General features: G+C 41.9%; 1 protein-coding gene and 1 long non-coding RNA gene across 2 annotated transcripts; both read left to right on the forward strand.

Annotated features, from left to right (window-relative positions):
• The first annotated feature begins 2,996 nt into the window (after positions 1-2,996).
• Positions 2,997-6,002, forward strand: LOC141371656 (uncharacterized). The gene is made up of 3 exons (XR_012376752.1): positions 2,997-3,019; positions 5,612-5,739; positions 5,880-6,002. It is a non-coding gene; the product is annotated as an uncharacterized lncRNA (long non-coding RNA).
• A 221-nt stretch (positions 6,003-6,223) lies between these two features.
• VMA21 (vacuolar ATPase assembly factor VMA21) lies at positions 6,224-14,959 on the forward strand. Its single transcript, XM_025862877.2, has 3 exons — positions 6,224-6,393; positions 10,425-10,534; positions 11,131-14,959. The coding sequence occupies exons 1-3, from the start codon at positions 6,341-6,343 to the stop codon at positions 11,271-11,273; spliced, it is 306 nt and encodes a 101-aa protein (XP_025718662.1). The 5' UTR covers positions 6,224-6,340; the 3' UTR covers positions 11,274-14,959.
• Positions 14,960-15,622: the final 663 nt, after the last annotated feature.

The raw sequence follows: 15,622 nt of genomic DNA on the forward strand, positions 1-15,622 counted from the left end.
GCAAATTATTCAACCTATCAGATATAATGGCTTGTATCCACTTAGCTATATGAGATTTCTGTCTTGGCAATCCCTTCAGCGGGTTGCCTGTGACAATCAGCACATTCTGGTTTCACACTTATTTAATGATATAGTTGTTTGCTTTCTCTTAAACCTTTGCAGAGAGGTTTCCTGGGCTGTAAGGAACATTTCTCCAGCATCGCACCGAACACACATGTGTGTGCCCGCACCCCCTCACTGTTCCCCTCCTGGCAGGTGGTTGGTGCCTTCTTCCCAGGACAGGCTTGGGAAAAGCAACCTGGGACTGCTCAGCCACGAAGGCCTTGGCTATGCATGGCTGGGCTGGCATGCTTTGTCTTTTATTGTCTTTTCTATATTTTTCACATGGTGCCCAAACCACCAGCTCCTCTGAGTCTGGCTTCTTCTGGATTTCATTTACCTGCTGCTACTGCGTTTTTCCTTTCTCCAATGTTTCTTCTTTCAACTCATTCATGGAAAATGAAAAAGTAAAAACGGAGAACACGAATCATTACGTTGTACGCCTGAAACTAACATAATGTAATATATGTCAGTTATACCCTCAGTAAAACAAAATACGGACAACAGGAAAATAAAAACAAAAATAACTCCAAACAAAACTTAACCGCTCTTTCGCACTGTTAACCTCCTAGAACTTTGGGTTTCACTGGCACTTACTCCCTTGCTCACTCACTCATTCATCAATTACGTGTTAATTTTATTCAACGGATATTAGGAGTGCAGCTCGGGGTGGGTGTGTCAGCCTTGGGGGAATGAAAGAGCTCGGAGACCCAGATCTCACTCCAGAGACCCCACTTGGTGGCGGAGCGCTAACACACCCCTTGGGCCCCAGGTTCCCACCTGGCCTTGCCTTGCCCCGCGGCTGGTAGGCGGGACTTCCCTCCCGTCCAGGCCCCGCCCCTGGCTAGCGGGAAGGCGGTGCTGCTCCTGCGCAGTGGTGGAGGAGTCTTTGGACCAATCAGAGCCCAGTAAAATTGAGGCGGGCTGAGCCGCGCCCGCCTTCCCCTCGCCCACTTGGCGTTGGGCAGGACCACGTGGAAACCGGACCCCGAGGTCTCAGGCCTCTGGCCGGTAAGCTCTCCATGTGCCGTGTTTCCGGTGTTTCCGCGTCTCGGGGTCTGGGCGAGACCCTGCCTCACTTCCTCTACGCTGGGCACTGACTTCTTCGTTCAACCAGCGGATCACAAGTACCTCCAAACCTGGCCCTTGTGGAGCACAATGTATGTCCGTTTTGGGATGTTGGCCTGTCCCGTCAGCTCTCAGGGTGCCTTTGCGGTGGCAGACCTGTCTGGAAAGCTCTTGGACCAGGATCCTTCACCTTAGCACTGGCAACAGGTGCCCTGCCGCTCCTCATGGGCCGCGGTTCCCTTCGTAGTAACAAAACCCTGTGATATGCCAGGGGCTTCGAGCCCCTAGGCTGACCTCGTATCACCCTTGGCAAGTGGTGGGGCCTCTTTCACTGTTCCCCAGTGCCTACTTTCCCTTTGCCAGAAGGTACCCCAGGGCTCCATTTAGTGCTCTACAGTTGTCAACTCCGGAGCTTCAGATCCTGTGGGGCCAGCTGGGTGACAATAGTCTTCCTCCATGGACTCCAAGTATTCCGTGGCTTTATTGGCAAGTCCCTTCGCTAGCTCTACGACCCCAGCTTAGCTCTCCAGCAGATGATAGAGTTGGGAGAGGTAGCCTGAGAGTTGGGAGACAAGGGGTGCTGTGAGGCCTTCACCCAACTTAAAAAATTTCCCTCAGCCTCACTTTTTCCACCTATGAAATGGAGATGGTATATAAATTGTAGAGATTGTGAATAGACTCTGTAAACTGAAGCACCAGGCACACCGTTTTGGGCGGTGGTGGTGGCCAGAGGCAGATGCAGATGAAATAATGGAAACAGGCTGGATTCAAAGAAAAATTGTCATCCTTCAGTAAAACTTGCATTTCATTAATAAGTGTTTGTTAAATAAATTAGTTAATTTTCTGTTGCAAGAGACAGCAACAAATAAACAACAACAAAACTTGCATTTCATTTCCCAGGGGTTCCTGAAAGAAGAGGTTTTTACTAAAATAACCCCCAGCCAAAACCGCTTATTTATTCTTTCTAGAAGTGGAACTAAGTTTTTTCACCAGGGGGCATATTTTACCAATTTGTATTAGAAAAAAATAAATCGCATCCCACATTATAAAGAAGCCAGAGTTTCTCTTTCTTTCTCTCCCTCTCTGCCTCTCTCTCTCTTTATCCTCCCCTTTCTCTCAGGATGACTTTTATTGGTTGTATGGTGGAGCTTATTTCTATTTCCCTCATGGCTTAGTTTTTAAAATGCCACACTGTGCAAGGATTGGCTTCAGAAAGTGCCAGTTGGTGTTTCGAGTATGGCAGTCCCCATCCAACCCCACCACCAGCTACCCAAAGGAGGACTGCTGTGGGTGTGGGGGTTTGCTGTGTGAGTCAGTAAAGCAAATTGGGGGATACTGCCAAACTCAACTTTGGGTGTACACTTTCCATGTCACTGGGTTTACAGTACAGAGGTTTAAGACAATAGGTATACAGTGGACAAAACACTGGACCGAGAGTTGAGAACTATAAATTCTCAAATCTTGTCACTAATCCAGTGAGTCTGGGGCAAGTCACTACCCATATTTAGCTCTGTTTTCTCAAATGAACTGAAAGGGCCAGATGGGGGCTTTTGCTGTTTAAGAATCGTTTTCTGATTCTTAGGGAATAAAGGAGGCGCCCCTTAGGGTTGCCTCCATCATGACCACACCCCCAACATGCCATTTCATTCCCATGGCAATGGCTGTTTGGGCCTCACTGACCTCCAGTTCTTTAGCAGCTGCTACAGGTAGGAGGTTGCAGGACTTTGTTTAGGGGCCAGAGTGCTAATTTCTTTTTTTCTCTTACAGATCGAATTTATTCTAAAAGTTCTATCTTCACCTCAGTGAGCTCACAGTAAATGCTGGTGGAGTGTGAAGTCAGCAACAAAAAGAGGTATGACAGCTTTAGTTTACTAAAAAACCCCAAACACTAATATGTAAATGAGATTAACAACGCATTTTGTCCCATATCAAATCTCATTTATGAATGGTTCTTGTCTGAGTTATCACACAACTGCCACACAGGCTGCTAATGTGAGAGTGTGAAAGTGCTGGTCTGGAGGCAGGATTTGAACTAGGCCCCACTAGATGAATGTGTGACTTCTGATACGTCCCTTCTCTCTCTGGAACACAGTTTCCTCGTTTGTACAAGAAGGAGTTTAGACAACTGGTATGGGCTGAATTGTGTCTCCCCTGCCCCTAGCCCAATTCCTATGTTGAACTCCTCACCCCCAGTATCTCAGAATGGAACCTTATTTAGGAATTGGGCTGTAGATGGGATTAGTTGAATCATGCTGGAGTATGCTAGGCCCCTAATCTAATATGACTGGCATCTTAATAAAAAGAAGATATTTGGATACAGATATAGACATAGGGGAGAATGCCACGTAAAGAGAAATGCAGAGATCTGGGGGGTGCTTCTACAAATCAAGGGTCACCAAAGATGACCTGCAAACTACCAGAAACTAAGTGAGAGGCACATAACAAATTTTTCACCATCCTCAGAAGAAACCCAACTCTGCCGACGCCTCAGTTGCAGACCAGAACTATGTGACAATAAATTTCCGTTGTTTAACCATTCTGACAGAGTAAGTTAGACATGAGCTGGAGGCAAAGGTGGTGACAAATACATGACACATTACAAGCCTGAGGGCACAACATCCTGACTTTATGGCTTTTAACATCCTGGTCTTAAGGCTTTCCAACACCCCCGGGCTGACAGACCAAGAGCTACAGGTACAGAACTTGCGCTCTCCTCTCCAACCTCGACCCCCCAGGGTAAGCTATAGCTTCATTATAGTATATTTACACTGTGGTTTCAACGCCCACCCCCATGGAGGAAAATGGCCATGACAGTTCCAGCAAGAACCTTGTAGGGCCAAAAAACTCCCCCTCCCAGCTGGTAGGAGGAGTTCCTTAGGTGTTCAGACACAACCTCAATTGGAGACTCCGCCCTACCTATGACCCATAACCTATGCAAACATAAAAAGAAAAGAGACCCCTAGCCTCAGTGTAGTTGCCACCTCTGGGCCTGCCTACTTTCCCACCTTGAGAGTATACTGTCCTTAAAAAACTGCTTTGTGCTACCTACTTTCCTTCTGGCTGTCTTTATTGGAGCGCAGATCCTCATGTAAATCTTTTGTGGGGGATCCAAGAGACCTCCATTCACTCAACGCAGACTCTCTCCCACCAGTAACAATTCAATTTGTGGTTCATTGTTAAGGTAGCCCCAGTAAGCTAATGCTACTATATCAGTGGTTCCCAATCTTTTCACTACCAGGAACCCTTTTGCTCTTTGTCCTCCTGTGGACCCAATTCATTTATTTAACAAATATTTATTGAGCACCTACTATATACCAGGACCTCAGTCTAGGCATTGGAGTTACACAGAGTCACAAAGCAAAGTTCCCTCCTCTTGTGTTCATTCTGTATGTTTTTAAAAGATTTAGTTAGCCAAGTATATAATGGCTTAGTTTAGTTTAGTAATAATTTGTATATTTTCTCCGGAGATAACCAGATAACCAGGATTACCTCATCAATGTGATACACTTAGTGCCTAAAATCAAAGAAGGTCATATTCTAAGTAGCTGTTGATCCCTTATGGCAAGTGAATACATTGAATTTGTTAGTTTTTTTTTTAAATATTGAAAATTATTCTCAGAAACCCCATTGCTACAATTACGGATCCCTAGCGGTTCAAGGACTTCATTATAGGGTGATTAGCTAGAGCAGGAGTGGCAAACTTTTCCTGTAAAGGTAAAGGTAAAGATAGTAAACATTCTAGGCTTTGTGGACTATACAGTCTCTGTCACAACTACACAACATTGCCATTGTAGTGTGAAAGCAGGTATAGATGATATAAACTAATGAGCATGGCTGAGTTCCAATAAAATTTTATTTATGGACACTGAAATTTTAATTTCATATAATTTTCATGTGTGGCAAAATATTACTCTTCTTTTGATTTTTTTTTTTAGCCATTAAAAATGGAAAACCCTTTCTTAATTCACGAGCTGTAGGAAAACAGGTGGCAGGCAGGCTGTATGTATTCACCCGGCTGGCCACAGTTTGCCAACCCCACAGTAAAATTCTAATTTTGCCCTAGTTCTGGAATTAGGTGATTCTTATCCCCCTAAGGGTCTAGATGAGGGCCGGAGAGGAATTAAGTTTGAACTCAAACCCAGGCTTCCTGCAGCTCAGTCCCCAGTGCTTAACACTGTTTTAAGCTGCCTGCCGTGTTTAGTCATGATTTCACATGTGGTCTTTGTATCCATGTGGTGCAGAAAATAGATGTGTGGTCAGCGGCCCTTTCCAGGCGTTGACCATGTAAGGGTTGTCCTCTTATTAGCAGCCAGTGGCAACCTTATTTTGTCAAGGCTGACCGTAGGCTTACGGCACTGTTTTCGTTTATACGTCTCTCGGGTTGCACGGGCCCGGGAGGCCCATCTGTCCCTTACTATTTGAGTCCCTGTTGTCTCATTGGCAGCTTTCTGAGCAGCTGCAAAATGTTTTTAACTTGAAGTGGAAGTTGGGGTCACTGGCATCGTCAGGCCTGAACAGTCACTCTCAGCAAGGGCTCTCTCAGCTCCGACATTGACTAGCTTACGGACTCGGGTGAGTGTTAAACTAACTCCTCCCACTTTCCCATGGCTGGACTTTCACTGTTGGTAATAATAAGGCATTTCTCAAGGGCTGGGGAATAATGTGCACACTGCTTTTTTTGTGTTGTCTTCGGAAACTGCTTGGTTGCCTAGGACCACAATCCTCTCTCTGCCTGGTCGTCCTTCTTTGCGGTTCATCTGCTCGGGTAGCCTCGAAACCGCAGCTCGGCGACAGGGGTCCCCACGGGGACCAGAGGTGCTCAAGCGCGCTCAGGTGGCGGCGGCACCGCCGCCCACCTCGGAGGACCATGCTGCGAGGCAAGTCTCGGCTCAACGTAGAGTGGCTGGGCTACTCGCCCGGCCTGCTCCTCGAGCGCAGACAGCTCCTGACAGGGCGCACGCCTCGGAACCCTGGCCGGTAAGTCACGTGAGCGCCGGCGCGGGCGCAGCTAAACGTCACCACGGCGCGCCGCACTTGCGCATTGCGTCCCGCCGCGCGGCATTGGCCGGTACTTCCGGCGCGGCACGCCTCTACCGGTCGCCTGCCGAGTGGACGGAGTGCGGTACCAGAGCCCAGCCCGCCTCCCAGCACCTGCTGCGGGCGCGGCAACACCATGGAGCGCCTTGATAAAGCGGCGCTGAATGCGCTGCAGCCGCCCGACTTCAGGTAGTCCCGAGCGGGGCCCAGGCCGGCTAGGGGTCCTGATCGCAAGACGATCTGGCCCTGGCCTGGAGTGGGGTGTAAAGGAAGGCCCGAGCCGAGCGGGCTGGCTTGCAGTGGGCGTGAGGTCTGGACCCTCAGGGCCGGGCTGCGGGGTGGGGGAGAAGGGAGGTAGGTTCGGGTCTGCAGAGTCTGCACGCTCGGGAGCAGGGACCTGGGGTCATAGGGGAGACGTCGGCGGGCCTTCAGCACATGCTTCTGTTCTAGCACTTCCTCTCGCTGTCGTCTGTTTTGCGATCTTGCTCTCTGCAATCTCCCCACTGCAGGGTGAGCTCCCTGAGGACAGAAACCCGGCCTTCTCCATCTACGTGTCCCCTACGGGGCCTGCATCGTCGGGGCTTAAATGTTTGCTGTATCAATGAACGAAGGGAAGAGAGTAGGGGCTGCCCCTGGTTTGAGACTACTTCACTTGGAGGAGTTAGTAGGATGGGGGTTGGTGGCTGAGTAGAATGGTGGTTCTGGCCCACGAGCCTAGCCAGCGACACCTCGGTACGCAAGAGGGTGCGGAGGGATTTAGCTGCCATTGGATGATGACTTACTGTGTGCCATACTCAACGTAGGCTCTTTATTACACACTTCAGCAAAATTAAGAAAGTGTTATTCCCCCCCTTTATTTTTTTAAAGAAGATGAAGTTAGGATAAGTGACTTGCCCAAGATCACACAGTTAGGTCACACAATTAGAAAGTGTTGAAGCTGGCCTTTGACCAATCCCACTGATTCGAAAGCCCATGATCTTTGGAGCCCCGTCACCCTTTTCTCTCTCTCACGATGTCAGTGTAGATGTTTTTTTAAATTATTGTTTATTAGAATACCAAGAGATAATTTTGTCAAATACACTTAGAATACAGTGTAGCCCTCCTAGACTGATTCTAGTGTTTCCTAATGGAATTTACAGTGAAATCTACTTGCAGTGGAAGTCTTGCTTGCCACAGAAGGGAACCTGGTAAGCTGTATCTGCCTAGTGCTTGCTGTGGAAGTTCATATCAAGTGGGTAAACTCTAGGTGGTTTTAAGAGTCGGGGAACAGTAAGGTTCATCCTGAGTTCTTTGTGTGAGGCCCACTTTAATTCTGGACTTTCCCATTCTTTATTTCTAACAAGTCTCTGTAACACCCAATGAGAGATACCTAGAAAAAATCAGTTGAATGACATCAGTTGCTTTGTTTTAGAATAATTCACCTGTTACACCCAAGCTGGCTTGTGCCAGCAGAACTGCCAGCTGCGGTGGGGTTGTGGCTGGAAGCCAGAGAGAAAATGTCCTGTAAACACTAGAGGAAGTTTGCTAGTTTTCAAAAGTTTATGTGCTTAACTTTATACTTAGTCCCATATTTGTGAGGTCAGAACCCAGAATAAAAGTCAAATTTTGGGGGCTTAAGGTAAAAGAAGTGAAAAAGAGTTGAAACTATGAATTGCTAAGGTGAGCCCATGCCTGACATAGAGTGTGTGGGGCTAGAAATTTACATGTAGAAAAGAAAAGATTATGTTTGAGTGGTGGGATTGTAAATGCTTTTGTTCGCCTTAACACATTTTTATATGGTATTATATCATCTTTTCAATAATGTTTTCTGAAAGCCAGGTCAGATATTAGATATTCAAGAGAGATGATCTGAAGAACAAAAGAACCAGTTAACACTCCCTTTCTCTAGATTCTCAAGCTTTGTTTCTTTATCAGGTTAGCTATCTTAATTTTGCATGCCTAAAACGCATACTTGAACTCACCATGGAAATACCCAGAAGGTCATATTTTTTGTTGGGATTCATGAAAGAAGTGGTCAAATACTGACATTGAATTTTTATAGACCTACTGTAGAACTACTCATATTCTTCATGAAAATTACCCAATAAATTTCCCGAAAAGTTTACTAATAGGAAACAGTTTAAGGGAGCATAACTATATTAGATGAGGATTGTGTAGCTCAGTGATCATTGTAGGAGGATGTGTTAAAAGATGATCCGCTGAAGTAGGAAAAGAAAATATTAGAACTTCTACATGAATTTATTTTAACCTTATCCTTTTTAGTATCTAGTTTTGCATATGTTTTATATTTTAAGGAATGAATTGATAATATGTGTGTAGATGATCTGTTCAAAAAAACCAGTATTCCTGTATATGGGGTTTGTGCTCAAAACTTATATTTAAGATGAATTAATAGTCAAAAAAGTTTGTGGACCATTGTTTATAAACCATAAACTTAAGATGTTCCCTTCCTTTCTGAGCTGCCAGAAACCTCCTCGCCAGTCATTTACACAGTTATAAGGACCCCTTTGCCTGGATTTTCTAGGGCTCCAGAGAAATGTGCAGGAGTATATAGGAAGCAAGCTGGCACATTAAGTGCTGTAATAACAGGTATGAGCTAAGTGTGATTGCATCCCAGAGCAATGAATCATTTCAGCTGGAGTGATCAGGAAAGGTGCCTAGGAGAGAGGCTCTTTTGAGGGGGACCTTGAAGGCTGGGCTTTCTCCTTCCTAAAGATATGGACAAAAACTGGAGCCTCTGAGGATTACCAAAAAGAGAATTAATTAAGTTCAAGTGTTGACAATAAGCATAAAGTGTGAGGTGTGTTAGGGTAGTCTGCGGATGGTTAGATTTAAGAGACAAAAAGGACCTTAAGCTAAATGATTAAAGTTATAGGGTTTACTGCATTTACAATGTAGGTGGTGGTATGAGGTACAGATGTGTCCAGGATTGCTGGAAACCTGTGGCTTCACTTTCAGTAGTGCTGCTCATTTGTAGCAACGTACAGGACAAATGTTGACATATATCCACTTATGGAAAAGTCAGTGAAACAATGTTAAGGAACATTTTGAAAATGGGGAAATAACTTTATTTTTGTATATTAATCTGGAGTCCTTTTTTATGTGCACACATTTTTAACATAATTGGAATGGTATATGTCAGGAGTTGGTGAAGTTTTTCTCTAAAGGACCACATAGTAAATATTTTAGGTTTTGAGGGCCGTATAGTTTGGCACCACTACTCAGCTTGTCCTTTGTAGCTCCAAAGCCACCTTAGATGATACATAAACAAATGGGTGTGTCTGTGTTCCAGTTAAACTTTATTTATAGAACTAGGTATTGGGCCCTTAGGCCTTATTTTGCAGACCCCTGATATACATAATACGATGTAGTTTGCCTTGTTCATTTGTCACACGAGGACTTTCTGAGTAATGGTCAAAATTCTTTTTAATGGGTCCATACATTGATATACATCAATTGTGAAATCATTTTCTTACTATGGATATTTTTATTGTATCCAGTTTTGTTTGTGCTTTTATGTTAATCTTTTTTTATGTCAATCTTTGTATTAATGTTTTTAAGCAGCAGATTATCAGACTTGTTTTTCTTCAAGTATATAATTTGAAAAGCTTGATTGCATTCTTCAGAATGGTTTTATTGTATTCTGGAACAAAACTTTCTCCACTGGAATATTTCCTTGATTTTAAAATAACCTCTGGACAAATAGAGTTCACTAATAGAAGGTGTTTTGACGTTCAATTTTTAATGCATGTTACATGAAGACCATCTAAGTTGTACTATAGCTATTTAATTACAAAGAAATTTAAGTTTCCTTCAGCTGCATCCAAATTGTTCTAGACTGCTTTTTCTCGGAGATTCTCATACCTTGTTTGTGGTGTATCCAGCTAGCCCTTGATAGGATGCTTTGTGAAGGAACATCATTAGTTGTTTACTACCTCCATTATAAATTCTGTAATTAGGGTACACTTGGCGTAGCACTTCGGAGACTACAAACCACTTTCATACTTTGACGCTTCCTCACACTGGATCTGAGTAACAGTCTCTTGGGTGTTCTGTAGGTCTTTAGGATCTTCTAATTTTGAGTCCCTGTCTCTACTCTTCTTCCTCTGGCCACTGCTTCTAAGGCAGGGGCAGGGTTTCCAGCATCTTCTCTGTGGACACAAAACCAGTTTGAAATGGCTGTGCAGGTTCTGATTTTCTCTTTGTTTACTTTCTTCCAGAAATGAAAGTTCATTAGCATCTACCCTGAAGACGCTCCTGTTCTTCACAGCTCTAATGATCACTGTACCTATTGGGTTATATTTCACGACTAAATCTTATGTTTTTGAAGGTAATCCTCGATGATGATAAAACAAGACGTGTTCCCCCTTAGTATATTTAAGATTCCATGTGTTTATGATCTCTTTGTATCTGTAAGCTGGGTGTTCTTAATTTGCTTCTTCCATCTATTTCTGTTTTGCTTTTCAAAAATCATGTTCAAATGAATCTTCCTTCATGAAATTAACTTGTTCATCATTGAGTTATTTTAGCATGACAGTGTATTTGTTGATGGTGTTCTGTGAAATAGCTGGCAAGTCCTTTCTTTTACGATACCTCTGACAGCAAGAGGTGGCTGACATGGGAGGAGGAATTTGGGGCAACGTACCTTTGGTGGCAGACATTAGTAGAAAAAGAAAATAAAGTCCCCCTTTTTATGTCGAAGTTCGTAAATGAAGTGATAATTAAGTTTTCACTCAGAATAATGTTCTTTGTGTATAGAAGGTATTCAGATCTTTAAATGAATACTTGATTTATCACCACCCAAAGCATTACTTTTTAATTGCCTGACTAGTTAAATAAATATATAGCTAATAAAAAGCAGTATGCTTTGTTTTTTGCACTTTGATAAATTTTGGAATAAAATGGAAACTTTTTTTCTCTTGATAGGCGCCTTTGGGATGTCCAATAGGGACAGCTATTTTTATGCTGCTATTGTTGCGGTGGTCGCCGTCCACGTGGTGTTGGCCCTCTTTGTTTATGTGGCCTGGAATGAAGGCTCACGACAGTGGCGTGAAGGCAAACAGGATTAAATTGAACATCACCTTTTGATAGCATTGAATTGATTTTTAAAAGTGGTAAATGTGTCTGGGATATTGATGATTTCAATAAAGTTGAGAACATGTTAAAATCAATCTGAAGGAGTCACATTTGACTAGTGTAAATTTTGATCCTTCTAATACAATGATTTGTATCATCAGTTTTAACTGTATGAGCCTCTCATTTGCAAATGAGCATTTGGAAAAGTTACGTTGGTCACAAATAAGTATGTTAACTTAGTTACACATTCTGGGAAGAATTTGATTTTCTCACAACCAAAAATGTTTTACAGCATTTTGTCTTTTGGTTGGTTTTAAGGTTTACTTGTCTGGATACGTTAAGATGTACACAGTGAAGGAAATCTAAACTATTTTTCACTGGAACGCTTTCCTTACTATTATGAAAGTCCTGGGTCATTGGATTTTAGGTTGTAAATTCCCATGCAAAATTGCTTGAATTATGGATTTTGGACTTCATCTGAATGTCACTGAGAAATTTTGCCTAAAGTGTAATCCCTCGTCTATAGGAATCTTTTTCATTACATTATTTCATGGGAAGACTAGGCTGAATCATACCCATTCGTGTAAAAGGACTGGTTTATTGAAGGATCTAGGTAGCAAAGCAAAGAGGTAGCTACCTGGGCACTCAGCCTGTGCAGGCTACCCTGTGCTTTTAGGCTAACTTTTTAATGATCTGCTTTGCTCTGTCATTGAACAATGAAGTAATGCTTTCATTACAGGGCTTGTGTAAACTCCCTTTCAGTTTGTTTTTCCTACTTTTTAATAGTTATAGGAATTTACATTTAAATCTGTCCGTTTTCACATATTTCCTGAAAGTTGATTATCTTTATCATCCAGGAAGTATTCTTGGGATTGCTAGTCAAGTTTTTTTAATAAGAGCTGTTATATCCTTTTTTAATCAGAGCTGTTATATATAGTTACATAATCCTGAGGTCCTATTTGATAGAAAGAGACCCTGTGGTTTTAGTTCAGTATCCTTAAGTCTCTTCTTTCCAGCTACTTGGTACTACTTGTGTGCAGTCTAAAAGCACACCTGGAAAAATGCATATTGAAACAGGAAGAGAATTTAAATTCCCTGTGATGTTGCCACCTAGAGATAAACACTATTTTGGTTTATATCCCATGTGCATTTCCTAATGCTAGTTCAATACACTGAACATTTGGTTTAAGTTCAAATTCTGCCTGTGTCACCTCACAGCTGTTTGCATTTTTTTCCCCAGATGAATCATTATTGGCCATTTTACTGAAAAAGCACATTCTACCTTTACTCTTTTTTATAGGTAGATATCTCGTTCCAATTTCCTGTTACTGGTAATTCCTAATACAGTGGCCCTTGCTGTTTTTGCCATAACTGATTTGTCTGTTCACCCCTATTTTTGTTGTGCAACTGGACTAAAGGAATAGGGAGATGGTTAGGCATAAAAGCTAAGTAGGCATTTGTGTTAATTGTTGAGAAAAAATGAAAGATGACTATGGTAGGACTATTATTTTTGCTTATAGTTAAATAATTATCTACAGTTTAAATGTCTTTAAGCAATTATTCTAAATGTAAAGTGTTTTCTTAAAGACTACAGTTTTAGTATAAAATTGTACAAATTTAATGTAAAATTGTAGAATACCCCAGTTTAAGTCTTGGGTACTATGTGGTAGATTTCTAAATGGTTGTCCCTTTAGATGCCTTGTTATACTTAGAATTTTTGTCCACCTAATTTCTTTTCTATAATGCCAAGGTTTTGTACTTTTGAGGTCTCATGTTGTTTGTAAAATATGAATGTCCAATGTTAGATTATTTTGTTTGATTTCAGACGTTCGCTGAGTAGAAAATGATATGGGTGTTTTTCTGCAAGTATTTAAACCAGGGATTCACGCAAAAGCAGTTGTAATTTCCTCTTGGAAAAAGTACCAAGTGTTTGAAAGTTAGAATTGGATGCTAGGGTTGATATTTAGGATTGTTAAAATACAGACTTGTTTTCAAACCAGTTAATTTTTTCCTGGAGTTTTAACTGTTAACTCACTACTTTGCTGCTGTTGAAATGACACACGGTATTTGACCTACAGATTTATTTTTCAAGATGTCTCACTGATTTCCGGTTGCACGATGTACATACTTCAGGATGTATAGAAAGGAAAGCTACAATTGAGCCCTTATATGTGTTTTAAGATAGGAATATGTTCACTATTGTTTGAAAATGGATTGTTAAGGATAACCTCAATTAGGAAGTGTAAACTTGAAGTGTCAGCACGAGCTACTGATAAACACATTACCTTCCTCACCTCACCTCCCATTTTGCACCTTCCCCCGCCAGAATATAATCTTTTCTTCCCTGTTGTGCTAGAAAATGAAGTGTGTTGTAGAATGCATCTAATGTTATTAGCTCTTCAAGTGGATAGATACTGTTGTACGTGTAACAGCAGAATTCAGTTTTGAGTTGTTACTGAAGGAACTTAAACATCTTTTAAAAAGACCTCCTGTTTCATGGAAATCTAACATATACATTGTAATAATTAGGCTATTTTCATCATAAAAATCTCATCACCTTTGCCAAAAGAGGCAGCTGATTGACTTGTTTGATATTTATCTGCCATTTTCATGTAAATTTTATATATACAGCTAGAGTACCCAAGGAGACCAGTAAAAACAGTTAAGGTGTACCCAAGGAAAGATGATAACCAAAGCTACATGAAACAAAGAAATATCTAGTGTGTATTTCTCATCTCTAGACAAGTTGATGTTTATTGTTTTATTTATGAACAAGTGAAGTCGTAGACCATTGTTGGTTCAGCAATGGCACAGAATTTGTCACTTGTTGAGGTCAGCAGCAGATTGTCTCTGCTGTCAAGCGATGGGTGTCCTCCGACAGAGTAGTACAACTTTATTAGTTAGACTCTACTCTTATATTTAAGATAAGTTTTGCGAGAGCTGGGCTGAAGCCACACATTGATAACTTGACAAGATTTCTTTTTTCTTTTTGCAGAAGGGAAAGGGTCACCTGAGAAATTATTTTCAGGGACTTTGGGAATCTAACAATAACTATTACATGGAATTTATGAACAGTAAAATCCTTTATATATTCATTAAAATAGTCTGGAATTCCCCAATTTGCCATCACTCCTGGCCACACTTTCCTTTCCTGTTTCATTGCTTCACGTTCTTGAGAGTAGTATCTGCATTCCTTTTAAGGTGTTCTATCAGTCATATTTGTCAGTTACACGGACTAGTCTTCCTTTTTCTCAAGTTCAGTGAAATCTCACTGGACAGTAATAATAGCAATAGCTAACAACATCTGCACAGCACCTTACAGTTTGCAAAGAACGTTCACATTCTTGTTTTGAGTTTGGCCTAGTGAACCTGTTACGAGGTATCTCTTGACATCCTTGCTGAAGATGTTAGAATCTTTAACTCAGTAGAGTCATTGAGTATGCTGTAGTCTTTGAATAGTGCCCTGACTAGGGGCAGGGATTAGATGCGCTATTTTGAAAGCTGTGTGTAATTATCGAAATGGGGGGCTTGAGTTCTTTAGCCACTTGAATCAGATTTACTTTTGTAAGTGATACTTTTCTAACTGTTAACCTGGATGGATTTTGTATCCATTATATTCTAGCCTGTAATTTGTATAAATTTACCATCTGTTGTCATTAAAAAAGTGTTCGTAATGTGACTTCGATGTGTCCTGATTCAGTGAATAGTAAGTTTATTAACATCTTTGTTTTTTTTTAACACTTATTTGCCTGTATTTATACCGTATAAAATATATAGAGTTGTCAAGGGTAAGTTTTTATGCAATAATTGTAGACCAGAGGTGCTCAAACTGGTGGGGGCTCTGAGGGGTACTGAGACAGGAAGGGCTGGTTATATCCCATCTGTGGTGGACCCATTAGAAGTGGTGTGGCAGTGAGGAAAGAAAGCAGTATCTTGTCCTGTGGCTTTTTAAAGAACATTCATTTGGGAGGGAATGGGCTTCAAATACTGCTAAAGGAGTAATACTTGTGGCTAAGTAATTAAGTATGGGGGTAGTCAATTCCTTGCCCTGTCCAGCATGCCACCCCCTTGTGCCAGTTGCCTTTGTCTGTGGCCGTCTAGCCACCTTTTGATTGTACTCCAGCTCCTTTCTGTGCTTCTAAGGGCTCTAGCTAGTTCTTAAAAAATACTATCCACCTATAAAAAAGATTTGAGGCATCTTAGTATCAAGATATACAGATTATGTACAATTGTATTTACATAAAAAGGTACAGATTATAAGATGTCCAGGGAACTCTGGACACAGGTAATGGCATTGCAGAAACCACTGGAATCACCCTAATAGGATTTCCTGCCCAGACTT

The sequence above is a fragment of the Callorhinus ursinus genome, unplaced genomic scaffold, assembly GCF_003265705.2.
Source record: "Callorhinus ursinus isolate GAN/ISIS: 27379988/994484 unplaced genomic scaffold, GSC_fseal_2.0 scaffold84, whole genome shotgun sequence".
In the NCBI taxonomy this organism is placed as follows: Eukaryota; Metazoa; Chordata; class Mammalia; order Carnivora; family Otariidae; genus Callorhinus; species Callorhinus ursinus.